This window comes from Mastigoproctus giganteus, chromosome 10, assembly GCF_048544385.1.
Source record: "Mastigoproctus giganteus isolate SK-2022 chromosome 10, ASM4854438v1, whole genome shotgun sequence".
Classification (NCBI taxonomy): Eukaryota; Metazoa; Arthropoda; class Arachnida; order Uropygi; family Thelyphonidae; genus Mastigoproctus; species Mastigoproctus giganteus.
The window spans coordinates 163322534-163341735 of NC_143584.1; the positions used below are offsets into that span (position 1 = coordinate 163322534).

The 19202-nt window shown below is 37.2% G+C and overlaps 2 protein-coding genes across 2 annotated transcripts in view; one reads left to right on the forward strand and one right to left on the reverse strand.

The window, feature by feature from the left end:
* LOC150079441 (coiled-coil domain-containing protein 148-like) overlaps positions 1-4102 on the reverse strand; it is a 182551-nt gene extending 178449 nt beyond the window's left edge. The window contains exon 1 of the mRNA XM_090383071.1: positions 4007-4102. Coding sequence (XP_090239197.1) covers positions 4007-4022 — 16 coding nt within the window. The 5' untranslated portion in view covers positions 4023-4102. The remainder of the gene's footprint in view (positions 1-4006) is intronic.
* An 11563-nt stretch (positions 4103-15665) lies between these two features.
* Positions 15666-16067, forward strand: LOC150079442 (uncharacterized). Its single transcript, XM_090383073.1, has one exon. The coding sequence runs from the start codon at positions 15666-15668 to the stop codon at positions 16065-16067; it is 402 nt and encodes a 133-aa protein (XP_090239199.1).
* Positions 16068-19202: the final 3135 nt, after the last annotated feature.

The window sequence follows — 19202 nt, forward strand, 5'->3', positions numbered from 1 at the left end:
AAAATAAAATTGAAATCAAAACAGATTTTATTATCCTTGCATGTTTTCTAATAGTATTCTACAGCAGGTAATATTTTCTTTATTTTTTTATTTTCTTTAAACAACAGTCTTGTTATCCAAAAAAATCATTCCCCTTACTGCCTTAAAGTCAAGAAGGAAGCAAAAATGAAAGCAAATGAAAGCTCTAGAGAAAATTAGTACTTATTTATTAAACTTAAATTTTTACTCCAAAATGGAGCCTTAAAGAATTTCCTACAGCTATACTTCTACAATGAAAAAGTAATTAATAATGCAAATGATAGGTTCTTACCATATAAGGATACTAAAAGTTTCATAATTTTTGAAAATTCACACAGGTTTTTATGGGTTGGTTGATGCTGTACATCCGACATACCTGCTCAAAGGTTAAACTAAAGATTAAGCATAACATTTACACTGAAAGGATAGAATTCACGGGATACCTGGTTCCATAATGTTCATCCACTAGCAGGAGTGAATGCTATGCTGTCACCCCTCTCACTAGTGGATGAACCCACTGATTGGCAGGTTTGTTGTTTGTTATTTGGTTTTTAGGAGCATTAGCAACTAAGACCATATTGCTCCGGGGATATGCGGTGGTCATTCCCTGACCTTTCCGCATCCTCCGTATTTGGTGGTCATGGGCTCGAACCCAGGTCTAATCAAGAAGCGTGTGCTACACACTGCTGCTCCTGCTCACCTGGCTATGGAGGCGCCCGATTGGCAGGTATATAGGTACACTGCATCACTGCATTCATGTAGACCAGCGTTTCCCAAACGCGGGACCGTAGACCAGTTCTAGGGGCTCCGCAAAATGTTCAGAATGTATCAAGTAATGTGTTTATTTTCTTAAAAATATACTGATAGATTCACAATGAATTTCGTTATAGAACATTACTTATTCTTGATGATACAATTAGTATATATAATTCTATACATATTTCAAATTATTCATTCTATATATATATATATATATATATATAGAGAGAGAGAGAGAGAGAGAGAGAGAGAGAGAGAGAGTTGTTGACAAATAAAGTTATTATTATATATCTGTATAAAAATAAGAATAAAGCTGAGTTGTTTCACACATAAAACTTTGAATTTTCTTTTCAGAAAGCACAGTGTTCAAACATATACCACTTCCTCCACGTTGTGGAGGCTAAGAAGTGGCAACTGAAGTTTAACCTTGACAAATGCAAAGTACTGCATATGGGTAGAAGTAACCCCAGAGAAACGTACCAACTGTGTGGTACTACACTTAAGGTGGTAGAAAATGAAAAATACCTGGGAGTAATTGTGCAGTCAGATATGAAATTTTCTGAGCAAAACAGACAGGCTGCAAGGGCAGGTCATGGGGTTTTGTTAATGATATATAAGAATTTTGCTAGCAGGGAAAAGGAGGTGATTGTCCCTCTGTATAAGGCAATGGTCAGGCCGCGCCTTGAGTACTGCATACAGGTCTGGAGGCCTCATTTTAGGAGGGATGTAGATTTACTTGAGCATGTACAGAGAAGGGGAACAAGATTGGTGAGGGGAATGAAGGGATCCTCTTACCAAGAGAGGCTTAAGTTCTGCAAATTGCAGTGGCTGGAGACTAGGCACCTGCGCAGTGATCTGATTGAGGTATATAAGGCCTTGAATGGGTTGAGCACGCTGAATTCTGATGGGATCCTTCCACTTGTTCAGATTACGAACCTAAGGGAACACAAATTCAAATTAAGAAAGGACAGATGTAGAATAGATGTGCGGAAATTTGCCTTTAACCAGCGGGTGGTTAATTGCTGGAACAAACTTCCATCTGTCGTTGTGGAGGTTGATAGGCTGAATAAATTTAAGGAGGAACTGGACAGGCATTTGGAGGGAATGGTGCGATTTTTTTTTTTTTTTTTTTTTGGCTGATGCTGCATAAGCTCATACACTTGCTTTCTTGCATCACATGCCACTACTACTGCTACTATATATATATGTACACACACAAACATATCCATATATATATATATATATATATATATATATATATATGCATATGTTTGTGTATGTGTGTATATATGTAGGGTTCCGCAAACTTGTTTTTATTTTTGAAGGGGTCTGTAAATCTCAGTAGTTTGGGAACCACTGGCACAGGCAATCATTCGATGTCATTATGGATAAATGTTATGAATTAATAGACTTTGAAAGAGGGATGACAGCGAGTGCCCAATGCATGGGTCACTCTATTGCAGAGGTGGTACAGAAATTGCACTATTCCCATTCAACAGTATCAAGAGTGTATCGGGAATACATCATTTCTGGAATAACAACCCATCGTGGACAGCACTGTGGGCGGAGAAAGGTGGTAGATGAACGTGGCTGTCGATGTCTGTATTGCATTGTTTCAGCCAACCGGAGAGCGACAGTGACACAAATCACTGCTGACTTCAACGAGGGAGGTGCCAGAAATGTCATCACCAAGACCATCAGGCGATCATTAGCCACAATAGGTTATGGGAGCCGCCAACCCACCAAAGTCCCATTGCTAACACTACGACACAGGACTCTATACCTCAGCTGGGCGAAAGAACATCAGCACTCAACCTTGGATGATTGGAGATGGGTCTCCTGGTCCGATGAGTCCCGTTTCCAGTTATTTCGAGCAGATGGAAGGGTGCATATCTGGTGGACACCGCACAAAGCTATGCACCTATCATGTCAACAAGGAACTGTTCAGGCAGGTGGACAGTCAGTAATGGTGTGGGGCATGTTCGACTGGTACACATTGGGACCTCTGGTACGTCTAGACACAACTCTGAATGGTCCAGGTTATGTGTTCATCCTTGCAGACAATCTGCATTCCTTCATGGCATCGTGCACCAACAGGACAATGCACCTCCCCACAGAGCTGTGGTGACTAGAACATGGTTCGAAGAGAATTCTGCAGATTTTACCACCAATGATTGGCTTTCCGTTTCACCAGACATGAACCCTGTGGAGTATCTTTGGGATGTTGTGGAAAGCTTTGGATCCTCCAACCCAGGAATGCAACAGAATTATGGACAGCAGTGCAGCAAGCATGGACGGAAATACCTGTGGAATGCTTTTGTGAACTAGTGGACTCAATGCCACGCCACATAACTACCCTTATCCAGGAAAAAAAAAAAAGGTGGGCCTACCCTTTACTAGGTAGATATCCCATTATTTCGGTCCACTCAGTGTACATGTTATTATGATAATCTTAGAATTTTGTTTGTTTTCTGTTTTGTCTCAAAAAAATAGTGGTTATCAAAATTCTATGCTCAAATAAAATTTAACAATTATATCAATATAGTAAATGTACCCATGTGCTTTTTTTTTTAATCTGTTAGTCATGTGTCCTGTGTCCAGGACACACGACTGTTACTGTCTATTTTTCTAAATCCTTGTTGTGTAATATTTAGTTATTCCCAACAAATTAAGAAACCCTACAAGGCAGAATATTTAGGAACTCTTAATCACTGGCAGCAGAAGCAATTAACCCACTTTCAAAATGCCTTCCCAATAACAGCTACAATAGTTGTATACATTGGATCCATTGTAGGGTATCTGTATACAAAAAAAAATAGAATATACTAATAACAATGTATGTATGTGTTTTGTTCCTTTATAATAAAAATGAGTGATACTAATTTTTTTAATGTATTTCATATATCAACAAAAATCTCCATATTAGAAAGTGGTTTATATTAATACTGATTTCTCCCATGAAATTTGTGCTATTTCACCATCATAAAAAACAACAATGACATTCTGTAACCTAAGTCAAAAAAGTTACTGGTAATCTCAAAATTAGATAAAGAATCTGTATTAATAAAATAAAATAAAATCCAAATAGCTTTACAGAGTATATACATACAAATTAAAATGCATATTTGTTAAGTGAAAATTGGTGCCGATTCAAAGGCTCACACACATATGTGCTGTAAACTATTCTACTATTGCATATGTTATGTGCAGTAGGTGCAATAATGTTCACCTGTAAACCTTAACATTTTCCTCTTCTGTAAAGAAGCCTTTCGTGGAGAAGCTGCTTCTGGAGAAGTCTTCAATGGAGAAGTCTTCTTTGGAGACACCGTAGCTTGCTCCACTGGCTCTCTTCTACCTTAAGTAATATGGTGGTAATATTTAGAAGTTTGTCTGATAGCTTAATGCCATTGTTGTGAAAACCATTTTTCATATTATTCAAATGCTCGTATTTCAATATTCCACCACAGTAGCCATATCAAATTTATTTAAAATACCCATATGAATATAGGGTTGTGTTTAATTGATATATATATACAAAAAAAAAAAAAAAATCAAAAGAAAACACTGCTTCTCAGTTTTTCATATATATACTTTGAAAAGGGATTTGTAAATAAAATGGAGGTAAAAATTAACATTTTAATTATTCAAAATATGCATAATTATACATATGCTCGAATAATAATACATGCATAAAGAAATGGTAAGGACTGGACAAATATTCTCCCATTTTTCCTGACATGCTAAAATGCTATTTAGTGTGTATGTGCTTGCATGTATGTAATAATTTCAAGAGAGTTTGGGATCTTATATCTATTAAAGTACTTATTGGAAAGAGTAAAATTTTGGAATATTCATATATTAGGCATTTACTACAGATACCTGGTTTGAATAATTTTATAGTTTGGGTTTATGCCACTAAGTGCAGGATAACATTATTAGAACAAATAAACAGTCGTGAAAAATGAATGAAACAAAGTTATGAAAAATTATAACAAAAAAACATAAATGAATATCAAAAAAAAAGTTTATTACCAGAATAAATGTTAACCTTCCTTCAGTACTGATTACCACCAATGTCTACAACACATTGCATATGCTGATCACTGGTGAAACAGCTGATAGAAGAATTTTTTCTGAGATGTTTGTTACCTCTTTAATTAAAGCCACTTTCAATTATGGTACTTTATGGAGTCTCCTGTATAAACTGAACTTTAAGTATACCCATAAAAAGAAATTCAATGATGCTGTGTCAAGCAAATGTAGATACACGTGCATAGTAAGCGACAGAATATTCCCTCTCCAGAAAAAATATTCATTAAGCATCTGCTTGACTTGTCAGCTAATGTGCAACCTGTGGCCCCAAATTTCTTTATCAAACACTTGTTTGTTTGTTTGGTTTTTAGGAGCATTAGCAAATAAGGCCATATTGCTCCGGGGATATGCGGTGGTCATCCCTGACCTTTCCGCATCCTCCATATTTGGTGGCTCATGGGCTTGAACCCCAGTCTAATCAAGAAGCATGTGCTACGCACTGCTGCTCCTGCCCAGGAGGCGCCTCAAACACTTGTGGAACATAGACCAGAATGGAGATTATGCACATATCAGTATGATATGTACATAATCTCCTTATGTACATATCAGTATGATATGTACATAATGTGCTTCACTATTGCACCCCATCAGTGGATAAATTCAGTGATTCATCACTGTGGATAAATGAGTACTTTTTGCAAATGTTAATAAAGTCATCCTACACCTGGTGGTGCAAAAATCAAACTATGCAATTATGCAAATTAACTTTGGATTTTTCAGGTATACAGATAATATAGAAACACTCCAATCTTTCCAACAAATACTTGCAGAGATATGCCTCAAATCCTAGACCTTATTTAATAATCAGCCTGTACATTAGCACCAAAATAAGCTCAGGTGTAGATTATGTACAGAGAATTTTGAAGCAAACCTTAAAGGGAATAATGCTACTTCATAAAAGAAATTTTTAAAGTTATTGGAATAAAAAAAGGTATGGGATGAGAGAGCTTTGAAATGCCAGATCATTCATATGAAATTATGAATTATCTGGCATTTCAAAGCAATCTAAAGGAGGTAACTGAGGGACTTCATCTGGTAATAGGTGCAGATGAAGCCACTAACCTTTCTATAAGTGAGTTTTCAAAGCATGTGGTGCGGTTTTGATAAGAATGAGCTCTGTGGTGTGAGTATGTTTATTATATTTTGAAGTTTTGTAACAATTAAAATACGCATGCTTTTAAATATAATTTTTATTTTTTATTTTAACTTGATTGTCCATCATTAAAATTGCCAAAAATAAAATTGTCAAAAATAAAATGAAATAAAATTGTCAAAAATAAAATGAAACCAGTATAAAAAAAAAAGAGAAAATCATAAAAAAATTGTAAAAATAAAAAGTAGTCATTACTTTTCTTAAGCAATAACATCTTCTTCATCTATTTGTATATCACTTAATTCAATTTATTAAACTTCCAAATCTAAATTCCAGAGAATTTCAGTTTCTGTAAGCCAAAATTGGACAACAGTGGCAGAGGTGCAATGTCCTCATCTAATTTTCAAAGCTACATTTGTGCCGCCACATATTAAAACCATGTATACGGCGAGAAGATATTTATCTATGGAAGATACTATCTCACTCCAAAAACAAGAAAGAAATCAACACCTCCTACTAAGATGACACTCACCAACCTGAACTCATTAACAGGGATACTACCAGCATTTCAACACCTTATGCAATGATCCAAAGCCTACACATGCCAAATTCTGGATTAAATCTGGATCAGATCACCAGAACTTTCATAAAAGCCTGAGGTTAATTTAAATCAGTAAATCATAAATGCAAATAACTTAATGTAAATATAAACAATTTCTATCTGTGTAAATTATATTATGTATTTGAATCATAATAACAATGCAAACAGTAATGTGAATTTCTAAAGATCTTATATTATGTCAATCCTCATACAGTATTGAAACTACAGATTCTACATTCCTCCACTCCCCCATGAGGTTCACAAACAGGCCTCCTGTGCTCTTTGGGAATCAATTCAACACAGCCTTCCAGGCCCTCTGTGGTGGCAGGCCTTACATTATGGTAGTTTTGCAACTGTCTCTATATATTTATATTTCAATATATTTAATATCAGTAAGATTTTAAATATCTTGAGAATTTAGATAAAACTTTGTTTTATATAATCAAGTATCTGTACACTTCTTAGCTATTGGCTAGACAGGGGTGAACCCATAATGTACAAACAGATAGTAATAAAAATAATATTATTATTAATTGGAAACACAGATAAGAGATAGCAGTATGAACTAGAAAACTTTAAAGGCAATTTGTAGATGGGTTACAATAACTTGTTATCTGACATAACTACAAAGCCATGATAAAAGAAGCTCTGTAATATTTTATAGTATTATGTATGCACAAAGTACATATACAGGGTCATTATAAAGTTCTTGTGCAGTTTTAAATTTTCATAACTTCCATTCTATATGATAAAATCAATCTGTAAAATGTTAGAATGTAATTTAGTGAAGTTCAATATGTACTACGAGTGATTCATTTATTTCATTGTAGTTCAGCAAAAATTTTATTATTATTATTTTTTTTTGCAGAATTCGGCTTGACCAAATGGCTTTAATAGAAGAGAAAGTAAATTGTGTGCTGTGGTTGGCCGAGTTAAAGTCTGTAACTGCAGTACAAAAAAGATTTATAACCCATTACAATGAAGATGCAGCACACAGGAATTCCATAACTAACTGGATGAAAAAGTTAAAAGAAACAGGTTCCATCAATGATAAACCATGATCTAGAAGGCCAAGGATGGGTTGTTAATAGTGAGAGTTATTTGGAAATGCTGCAGAATTACTTTATTCCTGAACTAACGTGTTTAGGACTTATAGGTGATAGTGTTTCAGCTTCTCTCAGTGTTAGGCAGTTTCCGAATGAAAATTTTCCTAACAGATGCATTGGAAGAGGTGGACTGATCTCTTGGCCACCACGTCCAACAGATTTGAGCACACTGGATTTTTTTCTATGGGGACATGTTAAAACTATGTTTATTCAACAAAACCTCGCTCTTTAGATGGTCTTCGACCTAGGATAACTAATGTGATTCAGGGTATTACTGAAAATCAACTGCAAAACGTATTTGTAGAATAAATGTATGTAAAACTGTAATAAATTCTTTCCCTTACCCTTTTTACGGATTGATTTTATCATGTATAGAACAGAAGTTATGAAAATTTAAAACTGCACAAGGACTTTATAATGACCCTGTATAATAGTATATATACAAAGAGCAACAGTGAACAACTGAATCAAAGGAAAAATGCAGGTCAGCATAAACAACAACCTCCTCCTACACTTCTACTACCACTGCGTTCTGCCAACATCTAAATGATTCATACTCATTCAGAGTATGAATCATTCAGAGTATGATTCATACTCTGAATGATTTAAACAGAATTTCCATTCAACTGAAATCTAAGAACATTCATTTGGAGCTCCTGTAGTAGCATTTATTTTCCAGTATATGCATACCACACATTCAAATCTGCATGCTACTAAGAAGAATGCAAAATCAATTTTTAACTGAGTTCTGTATCTAGCTGCCAGAATAATGAAGTATTAACAACCTTCTTGCTGTATGACTGTTCCAATAAACAGAAACTTTAAATAACTGTAAAAATCAGCGGGTCACCAAAGGATCTATTGTAAATTAATGTACTCAATAGTCAAACAGGAAGTTTCTAAGGACATCCAAGTGCTTACTGGTTAGAAAATTTAACTGATTAAAGGGAGGTCAAGAATTCTTGGAACTTTTGAGAGTGATACTAAGAATCTTTAGTGTATCACCAATTTGACTTGGTTTTTTTTTTTTTTTTTTTTTAAATAAAATTACACTGCCAGTCGAAAAATCAGTAGGTATCTTGCTTAATATTAATTGCTGATTAACAACATCTGTCACCTCATTATAGCAAATAGCAGCCTTCCAAGCTTATTAAAAGCATTATTATTAAATTAAAAATAAATAATGCAATTCCACATGAAAAGATGAAGCTAAGAGTAGAAAACTTGCTTTTTGTCCAAATGGCAGTTGAACAGTCTAGTCTCTTGCAAAAACTATTAGCTGCAACTTTAGTCCATCTCTATTCCCACCTCTGTCAAAGCTGGATGGCTCTATTGCCACCTCAGGTAAAGATGAAGCTAGCATCCCACTTTTATTCTAACAAATGTATTGATGAGCTTGGTAAACCACCTCTTACCATTCCTGGTATTATACTCTATTGTGTTCTGTCAAAAAAATGTCAGAAGAATTTGAACAGTCTTGATGCCAAGAAAGTGCCAGGTCCTGATGATATTTCCCCACTTGTTCTCAAAACTTGTGCTCCTGGGTCTACTCCTGTTCTTTGTTGCCTTTTTATACTTTCTTATTCAACCTGTGTTTTCTCTTCTGCTTGGAAATTTGCTCATATACAGCCAGTTCCTAAAAAGGGTGACAAATTCCCCCTATCCAATTATCGTCCCATTGCACTTATATCTACTGTTTCAAAAGTAATGAAGAAATCCATGAACCGCCAACTCCTAAACTATCTAGAAACCTTCGATCTGATCAATTATAGCCAGTATAGATTCTGTCAGCATCAATTCGCTAGTGATATACTAGCTTATGTTACCCATCTATGGAAAAGTTTGGCAAAACTCAATCAGTTGCTCTTGACATTTCAAAGGCTTATGATTGGGTTTGGCACAAAGGACTTCTAAATAAGCCTCCATCTTATGGTTTACCAACTGTTTTTTATAATAGTTTTCTCTCTGCCTGCTCACTGAGGGTGATGGTAGATGGCTCTCTGTCTTCTAACTTCCCCACTAATGCAGGTATTCCAAAGGTTCAGTTCTTACTCCCACTCTTTTCCCCTTGGACATTAATGACCTTTTTCCGTTGACCAGAAATCCTATCCAGAATTTTGCTGATGATAACATATTGTATTCTACCTTCTAGTTTGAGAAACTTTGCCCTGCACAAGCAGCTTTAACTTCTTGATATACAAACCAATTCTCTAAATGCTGATCTCCAAGTAAATCTCCAGTGGGGGTAAAGATAACTTAGCTGATTTTAGCATTAGTAGAGGCATATGATGCAAGAAAGCAAACTTATGCAGCATCAGCCAAAAAAAACCCTTCCAATTCACCCCTCCATTCGTTCGAAATACCTGTCCAGCTCAGCCTTAAATTTATTTAAGCTATCAACTTCCACAACAAGGGATGGAAGTCTGTTCTAACAACCAACTACCTGCTGGCTAAAGACAAATTTCTTCACATATATCCTACATCCGTCCTTCCTCAATTTGAATTAATGCCCTCTCAGGTGATTATTCTGAGCAAGAGGCAGTATACCATCAGCATTGAGCATGATCAAACCATTCAAGGCTTTGTACACCTCTATCAGATCACCTCGCCGGTGCCTAGTCTCCAGACACTGTAATTTGCAAAACTTAAGCCTTTCTTCGTAAGAGCAACCCTTCGTTCCGTTCACTAATCTTGTTGCCTTTCACTGTACTCGTTCCAGCTGCTCTACATCCTTCTTGAAATAAGGCCTCCAGACCTGTATACAGTACTCAAGGTGCGGCCTGACCATTGCCTTATACAAGGGAATGATCACCTCCCTATCCCTGCTAGAAAAATTCCTGTATATCATTGATAAGACACCATGAGCTACTCTTGCAGCCCATCTGCACTGCTCAGAGAACTTCATATCTGCCTGCACAATTACCCCCAGGTCCTTTTCATTCTCTACCACTGTCAGTGTAGTACCACAGAGTTGATACGTTGCTCTGGGGTTGCTGTTTCCCATATGTAGTACTTTACATTTGTCAATGTTAAACTTCGTTTGCCACCTCTCAGCCCATCTGCTCAACCTTTCCAGATCCTGTTGCAGCAGCATAGCGTCAGTAGCATCCTTAACAACCCTGCCAACCTTTGTATCGTCTGCAAACTTGGACATTAAGCTTAATATACTATCATCAATATTATTTATAAATACAGAAAACAACAACGGACCCATCACTGAACCCTGAGGGACTCCACTAATAACATTAGTCCACGATGAGCAGTGTCCATTAATTACCACTCTCTGTCTTCTGCCATTCAACCATCCCTTTATCCATAGCAACAATTTGCCGCCAATGCCACACTGCTCCAATTTGTGCAGCAGTCTTCCATGTGCAACAGTATCAAAAGCCTTTCTAAGATCCAAATATATAATATCTAAGTTTATTCCCTGCATCCATTTCTTTTGTGACTACATCATAGTATCCAATCAAATTGGTCAGGCAAGACCTTCCCTTAACAAAACCATGCTGTGTCTGAGCTATAACTGAATTCTTGTCAAGATGATCCTGCAGTGCTTCTTTAACCAGTGCTTCCATTAATTTTCCTGGAACAGAAGTTAAACTCACAGGTCTATAATTACTTGTGTCAGCCTTTGATCCTCCTTTGTGAATTGGGGTTACATTTGCACATCTCCAGTCTGTGAGTACCTCACCTGAGTCCAAGGAAGCTCTCATAATTATGGCTAACTGATTGCTTACTTCCTTTGCTGCCTCCTTTAATACAGGGTGTTTCAGTTAAACGTTTCAGAACTTCTAAGAGGAGTAGGGTACATCCTGACAACTCGAAATCATATAGCAATGTGGGGTCGGAAATGCTTTCCTGAAGCGGTGTTGTACACAGAAGCACCATAAAAAGAAAAGAGACCGTAAGTGAAAAATCATTTTAATAATACATGAAAAGAAGCAAAAGGTACATGGATTAAAGTAAGTGTTCGAAGTTTCTTCCACGGGCTACAATGCACGCCTCACATCTCCGACGCATGGACATCCGAACATTCTGGAATACTCCAGGCGAATTTCGAATTTCTTCGGCAGCTACTGCGATTCTTGCAACCAGCTCCTCAGCATTGTCAACAGGGGTGTCATAAACTAGCGATTTCATATGACCCCAGAAATAAAAATCAAGACATGATAGGTCGGGTGACCGAGCAGGCCAACGCACGGGACCACCACGTCCGATCCACTGTTGACCAAATGTGACATCCACGTAGTTACGAACATCTCCGCTATAAAGGGCAGGGGCTCCATCGTGTTGGAACCACATTGTCTGTTGCGTCGATGCAGAAATCTGTTCATCTCTCAAAAGTTGTTCCAATACTTGCTGCAGAAAGATCAAGTAGATAGGTCCGGTTAGACGACACGGTAACAGGTAAGGTCCGATGAGGTGATCTCCCATAATACTGGCCCATACATTGACCGAAAATCGAATCTGTGCTGCACGACGTCGTATTGCATGCGGGTTCTCGACTGCCCAGATATGGTCGTTATGCGTGTTGAAAATTCCTTCCCTTGTGAAGGATGCCTCATCGGAAAACAACACTTCAGCAGGAAAAAGGGGATTTGTAGCACATTTTCCAAGGTACCACTGTGCGAAAGCAATACGAGGTTGAAGAAACTTCGAACACTTACTTTAATCCATGTACCTTTTGCTTCTTTTCATGTATTATTAAAATGATTTTTCACTTACGGTCTCTTTTCTTTTTATGGTGCTTCTGTGTACAACACTGCTTCAGGAAAGCATTTCCGACCCCACATTGCTATATGATTTCGAGTTGTCAGGATGTACCCTACTCCTCTTAGAAGTTCTGAAATGTTTAACTGAAACACCCTGTATAACTGGATAGATCCCATCCACCCCGGGTGCCTTTCTTGTATTTATCTTCAACAATTTCTCCTCCACTTTACTCTCAATTATTACAAGATCATCTAGCTCACTGCCAGAGTTTACTTCATCTATGGCATTCCCCTTCCTGAATAACTCCTCATGTGTGAATGTAGATGCAAAATATTGATTTAGTTTGTTAGCTACCTGAGCAGGATCATGAACAGTTGAATCATCGATATCAAGTGGACCAATCTGATTTATACCCTTCTTTCTAGAGTTTACATAAGTAAAGAACTCCTTGCTGTTTTTCTTTGCATCCCTTGACAAAGATTTCTCATAATCTGCCTTCGCCTGCCTAACCTCCATTGTAACTTGGTTACAGATCAACTTATATATATCATAGGCTTCTGTGTCACATGTTAATTTATATGTATCCCATGCATTTTTCTTCTCTGCCATATGCCTCATTAGTTCATCTGACATCCATTTAGGCCTGAACCTTGAACAATATTTCTTAATTGGTATGTAAAGCCTAGTAGCTTCCAAGATAAGTTCTTTGAATGTTTCCCATTTTGAGTTTGATGTTGGTAACATCATCAGTTGGTCCCACTGTATAGAATTTAAATACTGTCTCAGATCATTGTAGTCGCCTTTACGAAAGCAATAACCCTTCCCTTTACCCCTGATGGTAGTTACCTCCTTGAGTAAATCCCACTTCAGCACACTGTGACCACTGCCACCTAGTGGTTCCTGTATCTGCAGATTCTTAATGCATGAAGTATCACTACTGATAATCAAATCAAGAGTATTGCTCCCTCTAGTTGCCTCCGGAACATGCTGATTTAGAAAACAATCATCCAATAAATCCACAAAAGCCTTGCTAGTGTGTAAGTGACCAACCCACAAATTCCAGTCAATATCTGGGAAATTAAAATCCCACATTATAAGACTCTCTGATTTACTGGCCCACTCTATTTCCCTGTACAGTTTCTTATTATACTCATCAGAGTCATTAGGCCTATAGCACACTCCTGCTCTCAATTTTGATCTCCCAATGCTTATGTCACACCAAACTGACTCGACACTGCACTGTCCAGCCTTGGATTTTATGTGTTTCTTAACTAATAGCATAACCCCTCCTCCCTTCCTATTCTGTCTATCCTTTCTGTAGACGTTGTACTCCCCAAATTCCAGTTCTGCATTACTTATATCTGTGTGACACCACATCTCTTATATCCCAACAATATCCGCCTTTGATGCTTTGAGCAATACCTCAAATTCATCAAATTTATTTACCAAACTCCTAGCATTGGTGTACACGCAAGTATACATGCACCTGTTCTTTTTCTTAGCTACCCTAACAAAATTACAACAGTACTGAGTTTTAGAAGGATTTCAATCCTTCTAAAACTCAGTACTGTTTTATATCTTGCAAAAAGGATTTTTCTGCTCCTATGCTTATCTTCAATGCCATTCAGATTTCCAGACAAGATCGCATATCCCTGTTAGGGATTACTGACTTATAATCTCTCTTAGCATAAACACATCCCAAATATTCCTCATCTGCATCTAAAAAACTGGGTTTTTTTTCTCTTGCTCTTGGCATTACTTTTCTTCTAAACAGCTACTTCCTGTACAAATCCCAAATCTGCCCTACATGGAATATTGTTCCTACATCTGGAGCAATGCCACATTAACAATTCTGAGCCTTCTAGACTCCATAGAAAAAGGGCAGTCAGGTTAATTAATGACCCATTTCTTGGAAAGTCTGTCTGTCTGTCTCTCACTCTTTGTACTTTCTGTCTCACAGATGTTCTGTTTCTGCTGCATGCCTTTTCTATAGCTGGGCACTGTTCTTCTGAATTGGCTTCTATAATCCCCCCCCCTCTTACAAACCAGTCCAAACATGTGCTGCAACCAGTCAGCATCCTTTTAATGTTCAACTTCAAACCCACAGAACTAACTTTTCTTCTTCCTCATTTATTCCTTCAATTTCTGTTTTCCAGCACAATCTCCCTTCAAACACATTTCTTGAAATTTATAGTCTAATGTCAAATGTGTCATCTCTAATCTTTTAACCTTCAACCCATGCATGGTACTAAATACTAAAGATTTCATACTTTTTGTGCTTAGGGTTTTCATTAAAAAAAATTAAACAAAACAAACATTTTATAGCAACAAATACCTAATATCTGTAGCAGAACCAGCCTGAGTGCAATGAAAGCTTTCCCGGATTAAGACGTTTCATATGCTAGTATAGAATCTGTATGGTGTGAGATAGTTGGAAGCACTAAATGTTTCCTAAATAGTTATAACAAAAGACAAATTGCCTCCAAATAAACCATGCATCTTAACGACTCATGGTTCTTATATACAGTTGACTTCTACAAATATACAAGACATATTCCAGATCTAATCAGCTTATCTATCAGTTAAGCTCAATTCTAATTCCTTTGCTATTGTTTCCAACATAAAAGAGCTCATCATCACAAAAACTCCAGCCTCACCAGAGAACAAAGAAATCAGAATTGAAATTGAAACAGGCTCAAGTCAGAGGTGCTCAGATTCTAGTTATCCAGATGAATTCTGCTTCAACAACCAAACCGATAACCTTTGCCTAGATATTTAATCCAAGCATGAAACAAAAGATGGATTTCATTCCTTTCTTGGATGTTCTCCATTCAGCAATAAATTCTCTCCTCACTAGAATCTGTATGGTGTGAGATAGTTGGAAGCAAAAGTATAATGAGAGTGGGAGTAATCTACAGGCCAGGTGTTTGTGAAGATTATGATGACAGCCTCTACATGCAAATGGAATGGGCAAGTAAGCATGAATGTCTTATTATGGGTGATTTTACTTTGCCTCTAATTGATTGGGGCAAAGGGGAAGGAAACTCGACATGGGAGGACAAAATTTTTAAATCAACTAGCTGATTGTTATTTGTATCAACATGTCTGAGGACAGCTTTTGAAGAGTTGGAGAAAGAAGAAAAGGGTTGGGTAGAAAGTAAATGAAAATAAAAAGAAGTTTATGATTAAAGGTGGGAGGGAGAGAAAAAGTACCCAACAAATCTGGCAAACAGTGAAGCATAGTTTCAACAGAACAGAATCCTTCAAATATCTGGGAGCTATGATTCAACATGATAGTAGCAACACCCAAGAAATTCAGGCTCATCTTAATGCTGGTAACAGATGCTATTCTTCCCTGCAGAAACACTTTCGATCAAAACTGCTCTCTAGAAGAACGAAAATAGTGTTATACAAAACAGTGGTACGACCTGTCATGACTTATGCTAGTGAAACATGGGTGCTTAAAAAGAAGGATGAAAAATCTTTAAATGTGTGGGAAAGGAAGATATTAAGGAAATTCTTTGGCCCCATAAAAGAACTGGATATAGTAGGAGTGATAAAGAGCTCAAGACTTAGATGGGCAGGCCACGTGATACGAATGGAGGAAAACAGATGGCCAAGGAACGCAATGGAAAGGCATCTGGGAGGAAGAAGACTGAGAGGAAGACCGAGAAGGAGGTGAGTGGATGACATAGAGAACGACCTATGACAACTTAGGGTGAGACGATGTAGAACAATGGCCAGAGAAAGAGACAGCTGGAGGAAAATCATTGAGGAGGCCAAGGACCGTAGCACCACGGAGTAAGTAAGTATATCAGGGAAAATACTAGGGAAAAGAATATTCTAAACTTGATCATCATCCATGAACCAGATGACATAATAGGGCTGACAGTACAGGAACCAGTGGCAGGAAGTGATCACTGAGTTCTATGGTGGATGATGAAGAGAGAAGTAGCAGTAGTTAAAGGCAAAGGAATGGGTTATAATTGCACGAAAGGAAATTATGGTGGCTTAAGGTGCTAGATGGCCTCTATTAACTAGATAGATATCTCACAGAGAGTAAATACAATTGAATTATGGTACACCTTTAAAACACTAATCACAGAAGCCTTGAATGCATATAAACCATTAAAAAAATTCTCCAAGAGGAGAATTCCAAGTTGGATGAATAATGAAGATGCCACATTACTTGAGCAGAAAAAAACAGCAGGGAAGAGTTACAGGGCAATAAAAAGTACTGAAGCCTATGACAGCTATAAATTGATCTGTAATAGTGCCACAGAAAAAGGTTAGGCTGGCAAAGGCAGATTATGAAAAATCATTGGCAAAGAGTGGGGAAAAGGAATTCTTCACATATAGAAATGCAAAGAAGAGAAGGACAAACCAGATCGGACTTTTATGTAATGGACGTGGGATAGTATTAGATACCCCAGCTGATGTTACAGATGCACTCGACAGTTACTTTGCATCGATATTTACAGAAGAAAAACTATGTCAAAAAGAAATTATTGGAGTGAAATTGAAAAATAAGTAATTAATGATATTGAAATTTCACATGATTATTCAATGAAAAAAACTTTTGAGCCAACAGGTGAGTAAGGCTCCTAGGGTTGATGGCATATACCCTATAATTTTAAGGAAGGTGACAAGTGGATGCATTGAACCATTGAGGCTAATTATGAGAGCATCACTGGACAGGAGAGATTCCATTGGATTGGAAAAGTGCCAACATATCTGCAATACATAAGGGGGGAGGTTCTAAGAGTGTAGTGGAAAGTTACCGACTGGTCAGTCTAATTTCGGTAGTAAGGAAAATCATGGAAGCAATGATCAAGGGTAGAATTCAGGATCATTTAGATACAAATGGAATTCTGAAGGATAGGCAGCAAGGTTTGTAAAGGGAAAATCATGTTTAACAAATCTGATTGGCTATTTTGACAGGGTCACTCATAAGGTGGATTTAGGGAATAATTACAACACTTTTTTAGATTTAAGCAAAACATTTGACTCAGTCCCACATGAGGAATTACTTTATATGCTGGAACAAGTTGGAATCACAGGGAAATCCTTATATGGATACCATGATGGCTTCAGGGCAGGGGGGGCAGAGAGTTGTGATAAATGGTTATTCCTCAGATTGGGTTAATGTAAGAAGTGGGTTCCCCAGGAATTTGGGACCACTGTTGTTTTTGATATTCTTAAATGACAGTGGTGAAGGGATTGAGGGTGTGATGTCTAAATTTTCAGATGACATAAAGATTGGTAAAGTAGTTAATGACCACTGTCAAGCAGAGCTTCTTCAGAGTGATCTAGACAGACTTCAGGAATGGTCAGAAAAGCAACAGCTTTGCTTTAACACAGCAAAGTGCAAGGTCTTACACCTGGGGAACAGTAACTCAAAAATAACTTATATACTTTGTGGAGTTGAACTAAAGTCAACTCCACAAGTGGAAGAAAGGGGCTTGGGAGTTACAATACGGTCATACATGAGGTTCTCCAAGAATTGTAGACAGGTTGCAAGGAAGGACCGTGATGTCCTATCGATAATTTATCGAACATTTGCTAGTAGAGATAAGGACTTCATAATCCCATTATACAAGGCTATTGTGAGACCACACTTGGAATACTGTATTCAAGTATGGCGAGTGCACCTAAAAAAAAGGCACTGAGCTTCTTGAAATGGTCCAAAAACAGGTAACTCGCTTGGTGAGATCGGCAAAAGGGTATCCATATAAGGAAAGACTTCGAATAAGTGGGTTGCACAGCTTGGAAACTAGGTACTTTAGAGGAGAATTGATGGAGGTGTTTAAGGTTTTGAGAGACAAAAGTAAAATGAATGAGGACAAAATTTTCATGGTTATAAATGATTCTAGAACTAGGGGCCATAAATTCAAGTTATGGGGGGGGGGATCAGGAAAATTAGACTGGCCAGTATTGCAGGAAGTTTTATTTTAGCCAGTGAGTTACTGGAACATGTTACATACATGGGTGGTAGAGGCTGACAGTTAGGGGAAATTCAAAGGTCAGCTGGGTAGTTACCTATGGAAGCAGAGAAATGCATAGGTTGTTTATTTCCTTTTCTTTTATTGTTTATTAATTATTTATTCTATTTAATTTTTTATTATTACTATTTTACTCTTTTTTTTTTTCTTTTTTTCTGGCTGGTTCAGTATAAGCCTTAGGCTTCCTTGCAACATATGGCCATTACTAATACTAAACTAAATTGTTTGGTGAGAAACTACTCAGGTAAGACTGTGTGTATAGTTAGGAGTTCAGAGATAAAGTGAGGAATGACAATTAATCTTGAACTAACTAGTGGCAAAACTACAATACTACCAGGTCCACAACCACAGGGAGGCTGACAGTTAGGGGAAATTCAAAGGTCAGCTAGGTAGTTACCTATGGAAGCAGAGAAATGCATAGGTTGTTTATTTCCTTTTCTTTTATTGTTTATTAATTATTTATTCTATTTAATTTTTTATTATTACTATTTTACTCTTTTTTTTTTCTTTTTTTCTGGCTGGTTCAGTATAAGCCTTAGGCTTCCTTGCAACATATGGCCATTACTAATACTAAACTAAATTGTTTGGTGAGAAACTACTCAGGTAAGACTGTGTGTATAGTTAGGAGTTCAGAGATAAAGTGAGGAATGACAATTAATCTTGAACTAACTAGTGGCAAAACTACAATACTACCAGGTCCACAACCACAGGGAAGTCCCGAGCGTCAAAGTCTCAGAACTTGCAGTTCACTTTTTCTTCTCAGAATTTGCAGTTAGAGTCAGTTTCACACTTCCGACCCACACTGATTGATTTTG

What these genes read in the sequence shown, in the direction of transcription:
- LOC150079442 (XM_090383073.1), top strand. Translation starts at nt 15,666, where the DNA reads ATGATTCAACATGATAGTAGCAACACCCAAGAAATTCAGGCTCATCTT.